The sequence below is a fragment of the Galleria mellonella genome, unplaced genomic scaffold, assembly GCF_026898425.1.
Source record: "Galleria mellonella isolate WM207_F2 unplaced genomic scaffold, CSIRO_AGI_GalMel_v1 utg132, whole genome shotgun sequence".
Lineage (NCBI taxonomy): Eukaryota > Metazoa > Arthropoda > Insecta > Lepidoptera > Pyralidae > Galleria > Galleria mellonella.
Genome location: NW_026441989.1, coordinates 4,456,822 through 4,476,947, shown reverse-complemented (window position 1 = coordinate 4,476,947; position 20,126 = coordinate 4,456,822). Strand labels below are relative to the sequence as shown.

At 28.8% G+C, this 20,126-nt stretch overlaps 1 protein-coding gene across 5 annotated transcripts in view; it reads right to left on the bottom strand.

Moving 5' to 3' along the window:
* Positions 1-20,126, bottom strand: part of LOC113518256 (long-chain-fatty-acid--CoA ligase ACSBG2) — a 30,712-nt gene that overhangs the window by 9,243 nt on the left and 1,343 nt on the right. For 3 of the 5 annotated variants that reach the window (XM_031913324.2, XM_031913326.2, XM_031913328.2), the window contains 4 exons: positions 8,762-8,861; positions 5,434-5,638; positions 4,054-4,188; positions 2,903-3,104 (listed from right to left, as the gene is read on the bottom strand). In XM_031913324.2, coding sequence (XP_031769184.1) covers positions 2,903-3,104; positions 4,054-4,188; positions 5,434-5,638; positions 8,762-8,861 — 642 coding nt within the window. Of the gene's footprint in view, positions 1-2,902; positions 3,105-4,053; positions 4,189-5,433; positions 5,639-8,761; positions 8,862-19,822; positions 20,106-20,126 lie in introns of those variants that run through there. The other 2 variants (XM_031913327.2, XM_031913325.2) reach the window with 2 other exon arrangements.

Below are 20,126 nucleotides of genomic sequence, written 5' to 3'. Positions count from 1 at the left end.
ATCATTTACAGTCATAATAGAATCAAATCTTTTGAGGCTGCACTTTAAAACAGGCTTTTTGAAATCATTTAGATTGCAAGGAAAATTACATTATTACTACTAAACGATTTACAATAAGTAAATGCTGAATTTACAGATTGTAAAGATGATCACATTATATGAAGCACATACATTTAGGCGTATGCCTCAGAAACTCATATTTGTATAATACTTTCCGTTAGTAAGATACATTACGTTAGTTTAGAAAGTACTCGTAGGTACTGTTTTTTAAAACTAAAAAAAATATATTTAGTTTTAACAAATGAGAAATGTCATATTTCATTTGTAAATAATAGTGCCTAATAAAAATATTTTCTAATGTCATGAATATTCATTTAGTTCCTTTCAATAGTAAGGATCAAATGGTTGGTTAATTTTTAACGCTTAACCACAGTAGAACCATTAGAATATAAGTAAATATGTGTCTACACCCGCTTCATATTATATTGTTTTAGATAATTACAGTGCGATAATTCAATTAGATGGGGGGAAAGGGATTATTAGTAATGGAGACTGAGAATCCCATTGCTAGCAATATACCCAACCAGGTCGACCTCCTCGCGGTTCCCCCTGGAAACTATCATGGTTCATTCATTCATGGCCTGTTTTCATTCTCATCGATCACCCTTCACTGGTGCCCCGCCAGCGTATCCCGTTAGCGCAGGAGGGGTTACCATACCATTTTCACCCATCAAAAAAAGTTCAATTAGATACCTACACCATTAACTAACAAATTTAGACCGAAATTAAACCGATGAAATTTTCAATTCGACTGTATTTTTATAACATTAATTATGTACTATATCTTCTAAAATTATATAATCTAGTATATCGATTTGGATGATTATTTTTTGCGATCATTAGAATAGAGGTGACGAACAAATGACGCGGCTGAAATGCGCTGAAAACAAAAACGTTTATATTTTACGTAACATGTGTGTTGATAACAAAGTTCAAATTGTAAATTCAGCTTGCATTCAGTTAAAAGTAACAAAGTGTTGAGTCCAATTAGATAGGTAAATACGAGTATTTGGCGTCTAATTTATTACAGTGGAAATCATATTAAGATTAGCAAATAATAAGTTTGTAAAAGGTATAACATAGTTACATTATTTTTTATTTCCTTTTACTAAACTATTTCTTTTTAATAAAAAAAAGGTATGTTAACCCATACAGATTCATCATTTCTACAATAGGATTTACTTTCATGGTAGTTCCATATTGATTTTGTCCCGATTGAAGTCTGTTTTTAGTGTCACAGAAAATCTTATTTAATATTTACAATATAAATATTGTACATTGTTAATATGAATTGCGTGTTTACAGACTTATAGAAAACAGTAGCAGTTTCAAATTCTACCGTCACAAAATTATAAACTCCTATGTTGTTAGTAAACCCTATAGATTGCAAAAAGAATTATGATAATCGATTCAGAATCGGCAACGCGTATCTACACTCGTAAAAAACCAGATGATTTAAGAACAATATTAGTAGGTAGTAATTACTAGGAAATCCCCCTTATAAAAACTAAAAAAAACTATTTCAACTATTAAAGTGTTTAGTCGCTATTTTTGAAATAGAGAAATTAGTATAAAAGAAAAAAGCAACTCATAAAGTTAAAATAAGTTTATGAGAGGTTTAATGTTTTTATAAATATGGTGGTTAATTGATTAATGCCTATAATATATTTATATATTTTATCATCATATCCGTACATTATTTATACAGAGGACGGCGAATAATCCCGTAAGTATCTAACCTACTACCTTTGATAATGATAAGAACGTATAGGTACCACTAATATCATTATCTAAGTGTAAATAAAAGATTTGTATATTTCGAAATAACGGATTAGATATTAATTCCAAAGTGCAGTTAAATCAATAAAATAATAAGTAGTTATAATCTAGTGCATAGTGAGATTATAATAATGTAACGTATAATATTTCATAATACAGATAAATTTTTTCAAAGATATGGTATTCGTAATTTTAACAAATGATTTTTTCTTTTTATTTCGACATGTATATAGTTAAAGCATTAATAAACCCAAGACACACAGTTTCATATTTAGACAGGTGATTAATTAGGTATAATTTAATAAAAAAAAAATAGGCTCATAAGGGATACCCTTATGATGTCTTAATGCCTAACTAGACATGAGTGGTGTTGCGCCTAACACCGTGGTAATTGGAGAAAGTTGGTAAATTCAGTTTGCTGACATAAGTTTTTGTATTCTACATTACATTTACAATATATTTAAGTGATCTTGCTTTTCACCTTTTTACTTATACATACTATAAAGATTAAGAGTGCTTCTCTAGGCAGTAAGTAAATTGTACTTTCCCTTTTGGTTTTAAAGCGACTTTCAGGAAGTTCTCAAACTCGTTTGTATTTTTACAAGTACGAGTATATTTATTACGTGATCTCTTCGCCTATTGCATGATTCTTGCAAACTTTGAGCTTAGTAATAGGAAATATTATTTTTAAATGTTCCCAAAATAGTACTATGTGACTTTTGTTAATAATTTTAAGATTGTTTAATGTAAATAAACTCAGTTCATTTCATTTTATTAAAACTTATGTTTATTTTTTTATGAATATCTATGTATATACAGATACAACGGAAAAATATTTTTAAACTATGTTATCTTTAGTGACCTATGCAAAATTAATAAATAAATGGGAAAGTAATCGCAATAATTCTTTTTTTTTATAATCGATAAGGATTACTTCCGTGCTTGGACATACCAATTTTACTACAGTCTATCAGTTCCAACTTTTAGGGGAACCTGCAGAATAGTTATTTTCCGCTTTTTTGAGACATGATATGATATGAAATAAATATATTTAAACACATACCGAATAAAGTCCTGGTATTGAAGTGTCGACAGGAGCCTCCCATTGTACTATAGCCTTCAAGGAAGGTAGTCTGTTTCGGACTGACAATATTTTGTCGAGCTGCTTTTTGTCCTGTACTACACATATGTTGGCGCGAGACGATAGTAGGCAATGGAAGCAAGCTTCGGCTGAATTCGTTGTGTAGATACCCGCAGCGAAACCTCTGTATTTAAAAAGATAAATAATTGAGAATTGGTAGAAAATCTATTAAAAAAGTGTTTGTTTTAATTAATATTCATTGTGTATTAATTAATATTATGACTGATAAATACGTACATAGTCCATTAGTTACTTAATACAATATGCGTATTAAACAGGATTAACTTATATCGAGTATAACTCGATATAATTAATCCTGTTTAATACGCAGTTTAATAAGTAAAACCTTGGCTTTTATTTAGAAATAAATTTTTATTTTATTTACAGACAAAAATTATATGACAATATTTTTCTTCGTTCGTTCGTATCATTCAAATAATGGCAAAATACGAGGATTTTCTATAAGAAAATGTTTCAATGCCATTAGACAGTTATGTGTTACAAGTATTCATTGCTTCCGTAATTGTTTACCATTAGGCCGGCCGTATATCTCTTTAAAATAATCGTTGCATAAAAAAGTAATTGGTTTGTACAATTTTCATATAAAACAGTGAATACTCACTGCAAAAGTGTTTTATATATCGTACATTTATATATGTTTTTTGTATATGTATATCTTATAGGCTGGCTATGATAATACGATGGCTAATAGCTTATATCTCCTAATACAAACAAAACTTTACCAGACATACAGAAAAAGTTCTAATTCTGATTGGAATATCAAATACGGTAAATACAAAAAGTAAAGTAATTAATATTAGGATAAATTCAAAGTATTGAAATATAAAATATTTTTGTGTGTTTCTAAAATAGAAAAAAATATAAAAGATTCAAAAAATATATGTATGAAAAAATTTTATGTAAAAGTAGAAGATATTAGTAGTTCTACGTTGAAAGCTTATCAAAATATTAGTTTAAAAACACTGCTTACAGTACCTAATCAAATAGTAGATACGCTGTATCACAACAGAATCTAAACCTAACATAGATTCTAGGTAGGTAAATATACTCACCCAGCATGAATCGCTGCCAAGTCTGCAACAAACCATTGTTCAGAGTTGAATCCGAGGATGCAGACAGAGTGATACCTCTCAAGACCAAGTTTCAGGAACGCTTTTGCAATAATCCGCACTTTCTCTCGGTATTGTCTGCAGTAATAAGAGAAAGTCTCGTTATTAATAAACTAGCAACTCGTCCCGCCTTCGCATGGGTATTAATTAAGACACAAAAACCCCATAAAAATATGGAAACCGAAATCAAATTCTTTTCTGTGATTTAAAAAGTAAGCTGATATTTTAGTCCTCAAGCGGAATCATTACAACGCATGGTACCATGTCGCAGTATTGTCTAACAATAGAACATATTCTATGATGTCCATATGTGTTCAAGTTCATAGACAACAATCGATGCTTTCTTTCAGGTAGGCTATTGATTTATTTACTATTCTAGGTTGTATAAAAATACATAATTTTTGTAGTGTTAATAAACAAAAATACCGGCACATTAGGATTAAAATAGTCAAAAAATAAACAAAATGCATGTTTTTCTCGATTCAGACTAAGGTAAAATCAGTGAGTTCGAAAAGAAAATCCACAAAATTTGAGTGTTTTTGAATAATAAAGAATTAAAAATTTATAAGCAAACAATTATAATATGAGTAAAACTTAATATGTATATTGTTTTTTGAGTCCAGATAATTAATGCAATATATTTGCATTAAGTCTAAAGTAGGTATAATGAGATAGTAAGTAATGTATACGTCAAATCTTTTTTATTAATAATTCTTTGTAAACAAATTTATGGTAAATGTACACATCATAGTGTAGTCGTCATCAAATATTGTCACGCCACCTTTAAGATGCTTGTTGCGACCTTGCCAATTAAACTTTGGCCAAGAAAAAACGCTCGTATTTCGAGACGTAAGTATTAACCTAACTCGTTTTAGTTATGCACAATGTATAATTAAGTATAATTACAAGTGTATCCAAATTTTAAGTCAGTTCTAGTAAAAGAAAATTATTAATTCGTTAAATTAAATTATCGTGTACATTTGTTACACTTTCACGCAAAAACTATTTGACAGATTTAAATAAAATTTAGTACACGGATAGGTTACATCCTATCTTAGCATATTGGATACTTTATAAACTGATTCATATGGATGAAGCTGCGGGATACAACTACATTTTCATAGTTACGTTGCGCGATTACTTCGCCAAATCTGTCACTTAATTCCTTATTGCAGTATACAGAATAAAATGTAATAATTAAATTTTTATATCTTATGAATAAAATATTTTTTTCTAGATCGTTCCATTTAACGTACTTAAATACTGAAAAAGAAAATCGTAGGTACATCAACTACTAACTTAAAAATAATTTTACCTACTTACGTATATGTCAGTTTGTGCCATTTTCCATCTTCTTTTTTGGATGCTAATGCTATGCCGTCGGGATATCTGGCGACTGTTTGGTTGAGTAAACCAGGGACTGACAAGGGGCGCTCAGAAGCTATCCCTCGGGGAGCAATTCGGAGTTTTACTACGCCTTCAGGAAATGTCGTTACATAACTGCTCGCAGGAATCACTTGGTCTGGTCCTGAAAGTATAAATTTTTGTTTATTGTTTTGACTGAAATAAATAAGTAGGTATAAATTATAACTTTAAGCATGTAGGAGTAATATCGTAGAGCTTATAAGATTTATTTATTTATACCTACACATGTATATACACGAAGAATAATTAAAAAATCATTCATATGAAAACAATTGCATGTAATCTCATTAATAAAAGACACTTATACCTAAATAATAGTGATGGAAGAGAACTCTTACAGAGTTAAGTTTGCCTGTTGTACATCTTTATTTAGTATAAATTATAAAATTGTATTTTTTTGTGTACAATAAAATATAAGTAAATAAAATATATTTTTTCAAAAAACTTTGATAATAATTTCACAATCACGTGTAGTCTTTGTTTTGTTTAAATAGTAACAAAAAAATCTATTAAGCAAAAACGAGCAGGTTTAATGTACCTAACCAATAGATATTATATGAATATTTTCGTCATCATCGGGTATATCGTCAAAGGTCACATATTATGTTACCTAATGTGTTTTACCAAAAAATATCTGTTCGTATTCTACAAACGTGTATTGACTAAATTAGTAATGTTTTAAAGAAAGAGAACTGTAATAAAATGAATGCGAGCATTTGTGACGCTCACGGCGTTGGAATGTCCGAGTAGAGAAACTGAAATGTCAAGAGTAGGTGACATTTCTGGTCATTGGATACTCTTCAGAAAAGATATGATCTTTATAGGTTACTATGTCAAGGAACAATGTGATACAACATATGATACAACATAGATAACAAAGTATATTTTGTTAAAGTTTGACAGTTTATAAACATAGCTCTACCTAAATCGCAGTGTAAACAAACTGCGGAAATTAAGTTAAACCACAGAATATCTAGTAGTTTAGGTACTGTAATCCTAGATCGGATTGGCGGATGCAATTTGTCAGCTAAAACTGTTATTTATTTTATTATTTTCTTTTTCAAACGACTTCAAAAAGAAGGAGTTTCAATTTGGTTTTTTATGTATGTTACCTTATAACTTTGCCAGTTGCAAACAGATTTGGAAAATACTTTTTTATCTGAAATATTATACTAACAGATTGGTTTCATATAAATTTTATCAAAATTGGTACAGTAGTTTAGTTTTTAAATCAAAATAATTGATTTTACGACATTTGCAATAGTTTTTTTTAGTGGAACACAATTTTAAATTATTATTGTTATAGTAAACAGAACAAAACAGAACAAAACAGAACATACACGATGTCTATGTGTCAAATGCATCGTAAATTGCAGCTACTCTAGAAATGTGTACTGTACTGTGATGTACACTAGAAATATAAAATATACTGAACTGGACCGTAGTTCAGATTATATATATATATATATATATATATATATATATATATATATATACATATTTCGTGTAGTGTCGAAATATCGAAATATAAGAATATAATATATCACCTTTTCATTTTCAGAATGTCAAAGTAATATATAAGTATAAAGAGGCGAAAATTAAAAAAAAACTGTTACAAAGGTAGGTAACCTTGAATGATAAATATGATAGATAGATACTCTTTGTTGTTTCCTCCGAAAGATTGCAATAGTAAACTTATTATAGATACAAACAATTACAAGGAATAATCACAGTGAGGAACCAATGAGCAGTTTTATTGCTAAAAGCTTATTGCACAAATTGAAAAAGTATCATAATTAAGAGACTAAGTTCAAGGGAAGATTACCTAATCCTAAGATCTCTTCCTTTTTTAAATCATGGAACATCCAGCAATATTTGGGTAGATAATAAAATCTATTTCATCAATATAAATAAATTAGTAAATATAGAATGGTCTGGTCAGAATACCAAGCGTATAAATAAATATATATGGATATATATTAGGTATCTGCAAGAAAAACATTGCGTTCGTGCAGCTGGATAAAAATAACATCGTCGTATTTATAGATATATTTATGAACATCATCTGTGGATTGCGAATACGCAGTTCTAATTCATAAATGATAATACTATCTATATATTATATATACAAACTATTATCATTGGTGTATAGTACCTATTATTATTTCTAATATATATAATGTATATCGCATAGTAAAAGTCCATAATAAAATCTGTCTGCAATATCAATATTTTTTTACGAGATACTTGAATTTGTAAAATTGAACAATTTGATGTCGTAAATATATGAAAACAAAAAATCAACTGGTAGATTTTAAAAACGATTTATTTAACGATTATAAATGTATGCACTTGTTGATTTATCAAATCAACACAAAAAATAAAAATACACGCACATCCTTTGTTCAATGCTTGTATTTGTTCTTATAACTAGCTTTTACCCACCACTTCGTCCCCGTGGCTGGGTATGGTATAGGTATAATAAATATATGAATATAAATTCATTAATCGGTACAAAAAATAGCCTATAAAACGTGTATCTATGCTAAACTTTAGAGCGATTCGCAAGCCGTTAAGTTGCTGTAGAGTAACAAACAAACATATTTTCACATTCATAATATTAGTAAAGATTATGCATTATGGCATAGAAAAAAATGTGGCAGCTGTCTTCTTTTACACATGTTAACCTCGCTGAAAATCAATACTTTAAGTGTGGTCTACATAAACAAAGCGACTGACCATTATTTCCTTCTGTTCGTGCCTTTCAACATTTCTTTTTTTCAGACATTACTTTTTTTAAGAAAGTACTATTTATATTGTTATCTACAAGAAGTAACCAGCTAACTAAATATAATATATAAATGTACATATTACACATATGAATCATATGATTAACGATTTCTTTTAACCTCGTTGATGACCGCCCGAGGTTGTAACCCCAAAGCATGTCATTCACGTTAAAATGTTATTCACCCTTAAAAGTTTTTCAGTTAAAGTACACATAAAAACATTCTATTCGAAATAAAATTTAATAAGGTATTTCTTATGTAATACGTCACGCACTAAAAATGTGTTAGGTATACACACGTACCGTCGACATGCTCGCTCGATAGGTAGGTACACATATAAATTATATAAGTACTTGGTACTATCACTATGAAAGTCAAATTATATAAAATAGGTCGCGCAAGGTAAATTTTTGATTGATAATGAAGTATAAACTTGCCATTGATATATGTGTTTCTGTTTCCAACACCGTTTGGCGTCTGCATTGCGTGTACTTTTACTATTTCTTCTCCGTTTTCCACGATGACTGTTGTGTTTTCCTATGGACAAATATAAAAAAAATATGATAAGTAAAACAATTGTTATTAGAAATTATTGTTATTCATTTGTAAAAAATGGTATAAGATATGTATATGCATATGTTAGCATTTGTTCATGAAATCGTAAATTAACTTTAAAGCAAAACACGTGTTTCCACGACTGACACTGGTATCTAGGTAAATTTATTCCAGTTATATAGGTCACGTTACTCTGTTATTTAAATTGAAAATTAAACAGAAGCCTAGCCTTAAATGTACCCAAATAGGTCTTCCTATTTAATTTAATAAATTTTCCTAATATTTTTTTTGTAAATAACGTCTTTTGTCTATAGATATAGATCAGCATGCACAGTGCCCCTCATGATCTCTCATTTGCGCGTTGCTATATTTGTGATATGCATTTGTGTGAAACTCTTAAATACATATATATCATCCATTATGTCCTTTTCTGCCACGATGCAACAGTTGTTGTATTTTTACCTGATAAATAGTCAAAGCAAAAATTTACACCAGGAGTATATTTTTCTTGTTAGGAATGGTGATACACAGTATGTCTATGATAATTATTTATACCTAGACGGCAATTATCACTTTCTATTATTAGATTGATGTTAACTTGTTTGCTACTCCCAATAAGATTTTAAGCATGCATATATATTTCTTGAAATTTTTTATTACATTTATATTAATCGGAATTAAATAAAGTAAAACTGAATTTTGCGTTTTTAATATTAATTTTATTAACTTACTACCTTCCTACTTCGTATGCGTGAATTTCGGAAGTCGAAAATCAATTAAATAAATCACTTCTAGATGGCGTATTAAGATAAAACATACCTACACCAGATTTAAAGTTAGACCTTCAGAAATACCATTGTAAAAGCTGCATCTAATTTGGTGCAGTAGTATTTGCGTGATGTCGGAAAAAAACATTTAGTCAGACAGATAAAACTTCTGATAATAATGAAGATCTTCTCGATAAGCTGGACCGTCTCCTCAACCAAGCCATACGCTTTATCTTCAACCTCCGCAAATTCGATCACATTTCTTTATATCGGTCTCAGCTCAAATGGCTTTCCATTCGTCAACGCAGAAACGTTAGAACTCTTTGTACCCTCTACACTCTTCTTCGAAACCCCCAGTCTCCTAACTACTTAAGGAGTAAATTCCATTATCTTTTTGAAACTCACGATCGTAACCTTCGCTCAAATAATACTCTCCAATTATCTTTCCCCTCTCACCGTACTGGTTACGCTTCAAACTCTTTTCTCCTACATTCTTCACGACTCTGGAACGCGCTTCCTGATGCCATTAAGAGACTACCGACTAAACCATCTTTCAAAAAAAGCGTTAACGCACACTTTTTATTTTTATCCGAGCAGTAAGTACTTTATATTATTCTCAATTTCGTGTATAATATAGTATATGTCATATATGTGTAAGTATATTTGTTATTTATATATATTTATTCGTTTATATATGTAATTCTAGTATGTATGTATATCAATAATTAGTAGTACCGCATTCGAGTATTCTGACACTTCCCTATGGTTGACTGGGAGAGAATGCTTTTAGCATTAAGTCCGCCATGTACACATATTTGTACTAATGAATAAATAAAATAAATAAATAAATAAAAACTTCTAAAAATGATTATTGGTCTTATTGAGGTCTATCATTTTAATTGTTTTTTATATCTCCCATGTACAGATATTGTGTAGTTACATTTTTATTATAGTAGTAAGATAAGATTGAATACAGTTTGTAATTGATTGATTGATTATGTATCATATAGGTACAAAATCTATGTAGGTAATTTAATTGTTAACCACAGACTTCAATAATTATGGCGTATTCATTATAGGAAGAAGCAACCAACTAGCGTGACTTAAATAATTATAATGGCGGAAAAAATGTAGGTTGCCGCAATACGCAATTTTCTTGTTAATGTACCTATGATGCTGCAACATATTTCCGTTCATAGTATGCCTATTTTCATTATAAATATCCTCTATAATATTGTGATTTTTTATGTAAAACATTGGAAAATGTATCTACCACTTTATATATATATATATATATATATATATATATATATATATATATATATATATATATATATATTATATATGTAGACAACGTAGATATTATTCATAATCTTGGTGCATCGATCATTAACAAAAAAGTGAATAATATCGTTCTATCTTAAGAGTTACTCATCTATCTTTAATATTACCAATTAAACAAAAAGTAATTATAATTGTTTACTAAATTAATTTCATTGTTTTACCTTGTTTAGAAATTCAACATATCATATATTTCTATTGTCATACAAAAATTTACAATATAAAAAAACTATTATGAAAAAATTGGCATATTAGAGCTACATAGATGTATATATGTACATACACGTATGCACATTTTAACAAATAATTTGAATAATATCATTGGTTCGTCGATACTGACGTGTTGGTATACGATGTTATCGATAACAAATCATAGGATAGCTACCGTATATTATAATTCTGTATCATAATTTACACACTATTGTGTTGGAATGAAACGAGCTATATATAGTTTATTTTTAAATTCTCTCGTGCAGGTACATTTTAAAATGTGTCGTACTTTTTAAAATGTACCTGAATTAGTTAGTAAAAAGTTATTAGGATTTTTGTTGTAAGAATTTATGCAAAATGCTTATGATTATTATTATTATTCATTATTATTTACTAAAATAAAGCACTGAAAATAATATAAAGCATCGTAATTATTATTATTAATATAGGACTCCCATACATTGCAAGGTCATTTACATTAATATCCGCCGTATACATTACACATGAATAGCAAATATCACAAAATTACAATATTCAAGTAAAAAATGTCAGATATTTAATGTATTATAAGTATATAGAATAAAATTGTACTGTATAGATATTTGGGTAATAGTTATTTTAATTTTTTTTCGTTTTTTGTGATTTGGTTCTGTGATTGTTCTGAGTAAATAAGTTTAGATTTCCGTAAATTATATAAATCTTGTAGATTGGTATCTTTAAATTATTGCAAAAAGGATAAAGTTCTGATTTCGCTTTTTTATTTTACATTAAACGATATATCGGTGTAACAAGCGTATTTATATATAGTAAGTAGGTATTGGACTTATTAACAGCTTATAAGATTTTAGTGTTTAGGAAAATTAGTTTTGCCTTTTAAAGTGCATAAAAATAATGTAGATTGCGTTACCCATCGCTGTGTGTTACACTACATGATATCTACGCAAGCGTGATATTATGTTTTCCGTACTAGTTTTTGTATGGAAAGCGTATCACGCTTGCGTAGACTGTTGCAAAACTGTGATTAAATTATAATAGGTACATATGACGCGAATTAGCCGATTATCTTGTGAGGATAATAATAAAAAATATTAAAAAATAAAAAATAATAAGATAAAATAAAAAAAATAACAGTTATTTTGTCTTTAAATTAATTAATTTATTGAGATAAAATACGCAATATTATAGAAATGTGCATAATGTCATAAAACAATAAATATAAATAAACTTACATAATAAATACTGTATCTATGTTTATTAAACCCTGTATCGATTGACGTAATGTATTTCAACAACAGGGATTTGAGATGGATTATAATGTATATTATAGATAAATATTATCTTTTACAAACATCTTTGACCTTATTGATTTTAGTAGTACTCGTAAGTACATAACTTAGATGTACTAGTGAGTTACACAAAAACTGTTACAAAACTACCACCTGTGTGATAAATACCTACTATGTAATTTCGATTATAATAGAATCTTAATAAATATTAGGCAATAATTCACTCTGGTATCTTGATAAGTATTATTGATATAAGTGAATAAAGTCCAAAAAAGATTGACATGTGCAGCTGGGTTAAGCTTATTGCGATAATGGTTACTTTTATTACAAAAATCATATTTAATTGAATTTGATCCATTAAGCGTATTAAGAACCTACATCAAAATTTGATCGAATAGGTTCTCAACCTACTCGTTTTTTTAAGGCGGTTAAAAATAATGTCACGTAAACTGTAAGTAGATGTACATAAAAACTATCACACACATCATTACACTTGGTCAAGAAATTGATATAGAATCTTCACGTATATCACTTTTTAAGTATCTTATTTATTTATACTTAATTACTCAATAAAATAAAACACAATAAAAGACCAATAACAAGGCGAATTTACTTGCAATGCTACTGGCATTGTCCACTAGTTAACCTTTTGGATGTGTAAAGATATTTGATGGCGATTTGTACCCAATTAATACAAAATTATTTCATAATCCAAGGGTTATCAAAGTGCAAAAAGCGAAAGAGATATTATCTTACATCAAGTCCAGCTTCTCAAACTTAATAAACATGCTTGATATATATATGACATAGGCACTGTTATCTAAGGTCCGATTTAATATCTATGAATATAGACAATTGTATAGGTTAGGTACATCAAAAATTTATAATTTATCTACAACTTTAGTTCATCGGTAATACATTTGTTATTTATGTACCTAAGTAAATTAAGAAAAAATCTTCGTTATCTCTATGTCTGTAAGTTCTAAATACCACGTGATTTCATACAATATCACTCTATTGCATAAATCTTATTATTTACTCAACTGATTCAGATGAAATATATACACAATTACAATTTTGTTAAGCTGTACTAATAGATATTTACATAAACCAAAAATTTCGTTGCTATTCATTGCTTCGCTTTTAAATTTTACTAATCAATTTAATGACTCAGGTATAATTTTTTTTTTATTCTTTGTGCATAAAGTACCTACATACTAGAATATACTAAATTTTCCTGTACGCGATTACGTGTGTGGTTAAATATTACAGTTCTTCGTTTAATATTATCTACAAATATTATTTTCTGATAATGTTTTGGTATAATCTAATCTAACATTAACTCATCGATAATTATTTTTTTAATGTAACCTTTGATCTTCCTCTGAGATATAATATACTATTAAATATATAGGATTATATTATGTGTATCTTAGAACAGTAAATTGGAAAAAGTACTGATCTCACTAGAATACCTAAAGTACCTACAGAAACTGTTAATAAATTTCTTAAAAAATATTATGAAACATTTTACTGATATTAAAAATTTGCTGTAAACTTCGGCTCGAATAATATCTATGTTTTCTTTAATAGGTGATAATAGAATGGTAGCCCCGTCTGCGCTATCGATATATGCTGGCGGAGTACCAGTGAGTGATTAGAGATGAGGACGAATACAGGTCAGTTAGCCCATAATAAAGAATTAACAAGTTTGTATCCAGGAGGAATGGAGCTGTTAGATCCTCATTACTAGCATCCCCTAATAATATCTATATACACGTCTTTCGTTTTGATACACGTCTGTGTATCCAAAACTATTAAATTATTTCAGTATCATCGAGTATGATCAAGACATGTGTGGTTATTTTTCACATTTAATATATTAAGAAATGAGAATCGTATTCTCATAAAATGATTTGGTTGTGATCCAATATATTTAATAAACTAATATGTAAGTCTTTATTCTTTCTGACGGAAGAGTCAAGAGTCTCCAGACTCTTCTTACATACATTAAAATGCTTCCTGCGTCTTCATAACTCTAAAGTTAACATTTTAATGTATGTAAGAATACAGGTCTTTGGCCTTCGGTTCTGCCTGCCTGCCGTAAGTGACTCGATGTGGAAATAGATATATGTAAATATATATATATTTGACTCAATAGATGCAGGTGGCTTGGAACTGTCCCTTATGGCAGTCTATAGGGCCTATGTTCAACAGTGGATAGTTAAAAGCTGATGTGATGATGGTGATGATATCTATTTGAGAAATTTATTCAGTTCAGTGGTAAATCCATGACGTTACAGCCTGTATAATAAATAACCGAATATATTGACCAAGGAAGCTAGTATCATTAATGAAGATCTAATCAGACATTTTTGAAATAATATTTGTTTGTCTGTTTGTCTACGTTATCACAAAAAAGTGATTAGAAATTTCCAGAAGTTATTATAATCGAGTAATATTTTGATAAATTGTATAATTGTAATTTATCCAATTTCAAAACTGATATATGTTTTATCGCAATGTGTCCAGCAAATTATGAGATACAGTTCGAGTTACGATCTCAATAAAAGTTACCTAGTTAGTGGTTGATATAAAATAATGTGACAACCCATTTAAACTCTCGCGCAGACAAAGTCGCATGTTAGGTACATACTCTATACATAATATTCGTATTAATAAATAAATAAGATAAAATAATAATATTATGCAATATGTAACATGTAACCATATGTAACTATGTATTACTGATTTCCTTATAGAACTATCAGTTTTTAATAAATTTAAGAAACACATGTTTAAAATCTTATGAAATGAAGAAAATTCTTAGATTATATAAATAACACAATATTCATTTATTATTAAGTATATGAGTTCTTTTGTGTCTCCTTTGGATGTCGTAAGAGACGATTACTATTTTAATTATTACATGTAAGTAATACGTACATTTGTATATTTATATTATATTAAAAAAAATAGTGTCCAATTTTAATTTAAAAAGCTGGGCAATTTTGAATCTAATTACATACTTGCAAAATTGATGCGCGATTGTTTTGATTTAAAAAGAAAAACATGTGTCAGTCAATTTGACGTATGGCTGACTAAAAGTTGACACGTTTTTTACATTTATTGGTCTATCTCAAAGATTATATATCTATATTATATAATCTAAGAGACAATCATTACAGTAAGTTTATTTTGGGAAAAGAACAACGTACTCTAAATTCAACGAATTACAGAACTTAAATTATGTCATTATAGCGACATATTTAACATTTATATTATTATTAATTAAACACTTATTCATAGATAGTTCCAATACATAAATAATTTTTGAAATCGGATTACCAAAAGATAAAATGGGTGGGTAGGTATTTCATAAAAAAAAAATACATTGAGAACTTTATATTCTTTTCCATTCCGGTTTTTTGGAATGCCCGCGGATTCAGCTCTCAAAAAAGGTAGACACAGTCACCCGATAATCGACCAAGTGCGAGACGGAGTATAAACTCGTTCATGATTAATATAGTGCATTTCTACAAAGGAGATGTTTATATAATATATGACGCCTTGACCAAGATCATGTACAATGTATCCACGTGGGCAAAGCCGTGGGGCGTACACTTGTAAATTAATAAACCCGTAAAATGTAAATTAGTTCGCTCATGAAAGTTACAATAGTAAATGTATGTTTGTTTACACATCACAATGTCACATTTTGACTTTTTGTGACATTGTGACGAGTAAATACTGAGTAAGTACTGAACCGATTACTACTATAATTTATTCAAATTCAAATCATTTATTGCACGAATATGGGTACATACATTAGATGAAAATAATAATTACATGTCCACTATTCCACATTCTACCATATCGGTATGTACAATATAAATTAAAGTAATAATGACTTATAACAATAAAAACAATGTCAATTTACTGAAATTATAAAATGGGTAATCAAGATAATTCATCAAACAACATTAATAAAGTACCTATTCCTTTTTATAAATTCGATTAAGCCTATTTTTTTTTAAACGAACACATCATTAAGCTGTGTATTCGTGAATTCTAAATTTGAATAATTAATAATGAGAATTTATTTGCAAGGATTCTCATGTCCTCAAGATTAAAGTGCAATTTATATTTTTTTTATAGTCTATTACATTACCACGTCACGGTCAATAGGATTACTTATCAGTCAACTCCCCCTAAGCTGTCATATTTATTACTAGCTGATAACCGCGGCTTTGTCCGCGTGGTATTTGTTATTCCTATTTAGTATGTATTGATATATGTACCTACCTATTTACTATATCTGAGAATACTGGAACAAAATTAATAAATGACGTGTCGTTCTCACTATTTGTTTTAGGCCAAAATGACTTCAGAAAGTTGTGAACTAAGCTGTATAAGTTACTATAGTTTTTTAATTATCCCACAGGAACTCTTTAATTTTCCGTAATTAAAAGTATCTAAAATGTTGACTGGGAAAATAATTTACCACCATGCAAAATTACATTTAAATCGAACCAACAGTTTCGGAGATTAGCCCGTACAAATAGACAAACAGACAGAAACAATTTAATAAATCTGGATGTATTCTATTTCACTTCTTACACCCCTCTAACTCGGTTTTTAGTGTTTTTTTAATGTACAGACATTCAATCTCTATACTTCTGACAACCCCTGACTCGGTTTTTAGCGTTTTTTTATATATATATACATAATTATATCCAGTATAATATAAAACATTTATTATACGTCGATTAAAAATGTTTACCATAAATTTGAAAACTTGTTTTTTTTATTAATATTTTAAATAAACATGTCCTCTCTTATTTTATATAGATTATTTATTAGTTAATTCTTGTTTTTTTATGCAACTTAGAATGATAACAAACTGACGGCCTACCTGATGGAAAGTGGTAAGCGTCGCCTATAGACATGAGCAGTACCATGGACATAACAGAGTATACTGTTTCGCCCACGATACCATCCATGTGTTGTCATTCCTGAGAACTCAGGTGTTATATATACCTCTATACTCTGTAAATTCACTGCCATATTCCACCCTTCAAACCGAAACATCCATGCAAACACAACAGCTTCACGATAGAAACATGAATAGGACAGGAGTGTCCAAGCAAACGACTTTTGTACAAAGTCTCCCTCTGATGAAATTCGTAGGATACTAGCAATCTGTTGCGGTTTTGTATAAGTGCAATTGATTACGAAACATTGAATTTATATACTTATAAAAAATCCTAAAAAACACATATCTGTGTAACTATGTAACAGTGAAACTACGAGTTTCCGTCTGTACGAAATCTGTTGCGTGGTTTAAAAAAGTGGAGAAATAAACAGACTAGTGTAGTGAGTTGCTTTTATAATTTTAACTTACCAATTTTATTATTAAGGTCACACTCAATACACATAACTTTCACTGTTAATTATTTAATTTTATTAATATTATTTAATCAATGTAGATATTTCGTATTCAAATCTTAATAAAATCAGTGAAGCAATTCATTTTCCATCAAATGTATGCGATTTCTATACAGAGCAACGAGAATAAAAATATGTTTTGCTTTTTAGAAAGTTATCTTACCTACCTAGTTTGTGATAATAATAAATGGGATATTTTTTGTGTTAATCAATAAAATATGGATGATTGAAGATTAGCTTACAACAATGTATTAATAAGTGATAGTAACTTCATATCTACAATATACCCACTTTATTTACGTAAGTGTAGTTGAGGTATTTTTTACCCACTAGAATTATCAATATAAATATTTATTTTTATTAATAACTTAAAAAGTAGTAAGTTTAGCTGTTGATCTAGGTTGTTATTAATAATAAATATGTTAGATATAACTATGTAAGTGTAAAATATTAAGTATATATCTATATTATTTGCCTACCTATCAAATCTGAAGTCATAGGTAAACATGCTTTGCGAAACTATTATTATCACGATATTAAAGCACGTAGTTGGTTTATGAGTTCTAACAGGCACATAAATAGATACAAAATTCATGGAAGTATGTTAATTTCGATTACACGGTCAACTAACGGGTATTTACTAATAATAACGGACAACAGCTCGACTTGACCAATATTGCATAGCGCGTATGTGCTATGCAATTGGAAAATATTGGAAAACAATATTTATTTATTATTATATTTTATTATAACAAGATAGGTATATAAATTATCACATAACATTTCAACTTCCATAACTTCCTCAATAGTTACATAATATATTCCTGTACAGAGTTGAAGAAACATTGACAGAGAAATACACGTAATTTGTAATCTTTATGTACAAGTAGGTAGACATACAAAAAATTTGTGATGGACATTTCCCATCCTGATCACTAGGTTTTCTTAATATCATCTATTTCAATTGTAAATTAAATACAGAATTACTTAGTGGATAAAAATTTTGTGTATTAATTTAGGACATCGTCATCGTCAGTCTTTTATGAGCATTTAGCTGGTTTAATAAGATTAAGCTCTTATGAAAAATAAACTACAAACTCTCACATTTAAATAAATGAATTCATTATTAAATTATTAAAGAATTTTCCTGTCTAAACTAAGAAAGAAACTAAATCGATTCAAACGGTTTCAATTGGTAATTTTCCCACCCAAAAGCTTTTAATTTTTATTGATATAGAAATGAAAAGGTGTTGGCGTGTTTATTACTTGATCCCGCATACACTTCTAAATGAATTTGGTTGAAATTCGATACACAGATAAACCATGCATTTTATTGCACATGCATGATACTTAAAATCCTCATTCAAACTGGTAAAACCACTGAATTCTGTTGGTAATAAATAAATGCCACACAATCGTATTTTTTTTTCTGCCTTAAAGTTAGAGTATTAGAAGAAATTGGACAACTAATATCTACAACACCACACAAAACAATACGAAAATTCAATTCCTAAATTAGACCAACTAAAAATCGAACGGGATTTCAAGTGAGTTTGATTCAACGTTCTTAGTTTCACGCAGAGGTATTCATTAATTTATGGAGTTAATTAGTAATATTACGAAAATTTAATAGGCGATTTACTCCACATTACTTGTATCGTAATTACGAGCATTTTTTATACGTCTACATAAATTAATTTTTCCTATAAAATTTTCAGATACGCGCTTTTATGACTGCCGTATACAGCGACCCTATATTTAATGAGTTATTTAGTGATGAAGCATTATTATAAATAAACCTTGATATTATCATACTTTAAATGCATTAGATTAAGAATTTATAGATGAAGTTACGCATGCATTAAGTGTCATTAGAATTTATTTTACATACCATTTCAAAATTATTTCACAAAATAATTCCAATTATTTATATAATAAGAGAAATTTCTCGATTTTAAAAAATATTCAGATATTTTCAGTTATGAAAACTATGTAAGTATTAGAAATCCAACACACCTGATGTATCACAAATTTTTAACATTTCACGTTATAGAAAATATTCCTTGTAAAACAAATAATATGACAGCATGTTTATGATCCCGTATAGAGGTCGCTACGGCAATGAACACAGGTTTCTGTCTGCGACCGAGACACGCGACTGCGGCAGCCAACTGGCGTTTTGCCTACGCGGTCGG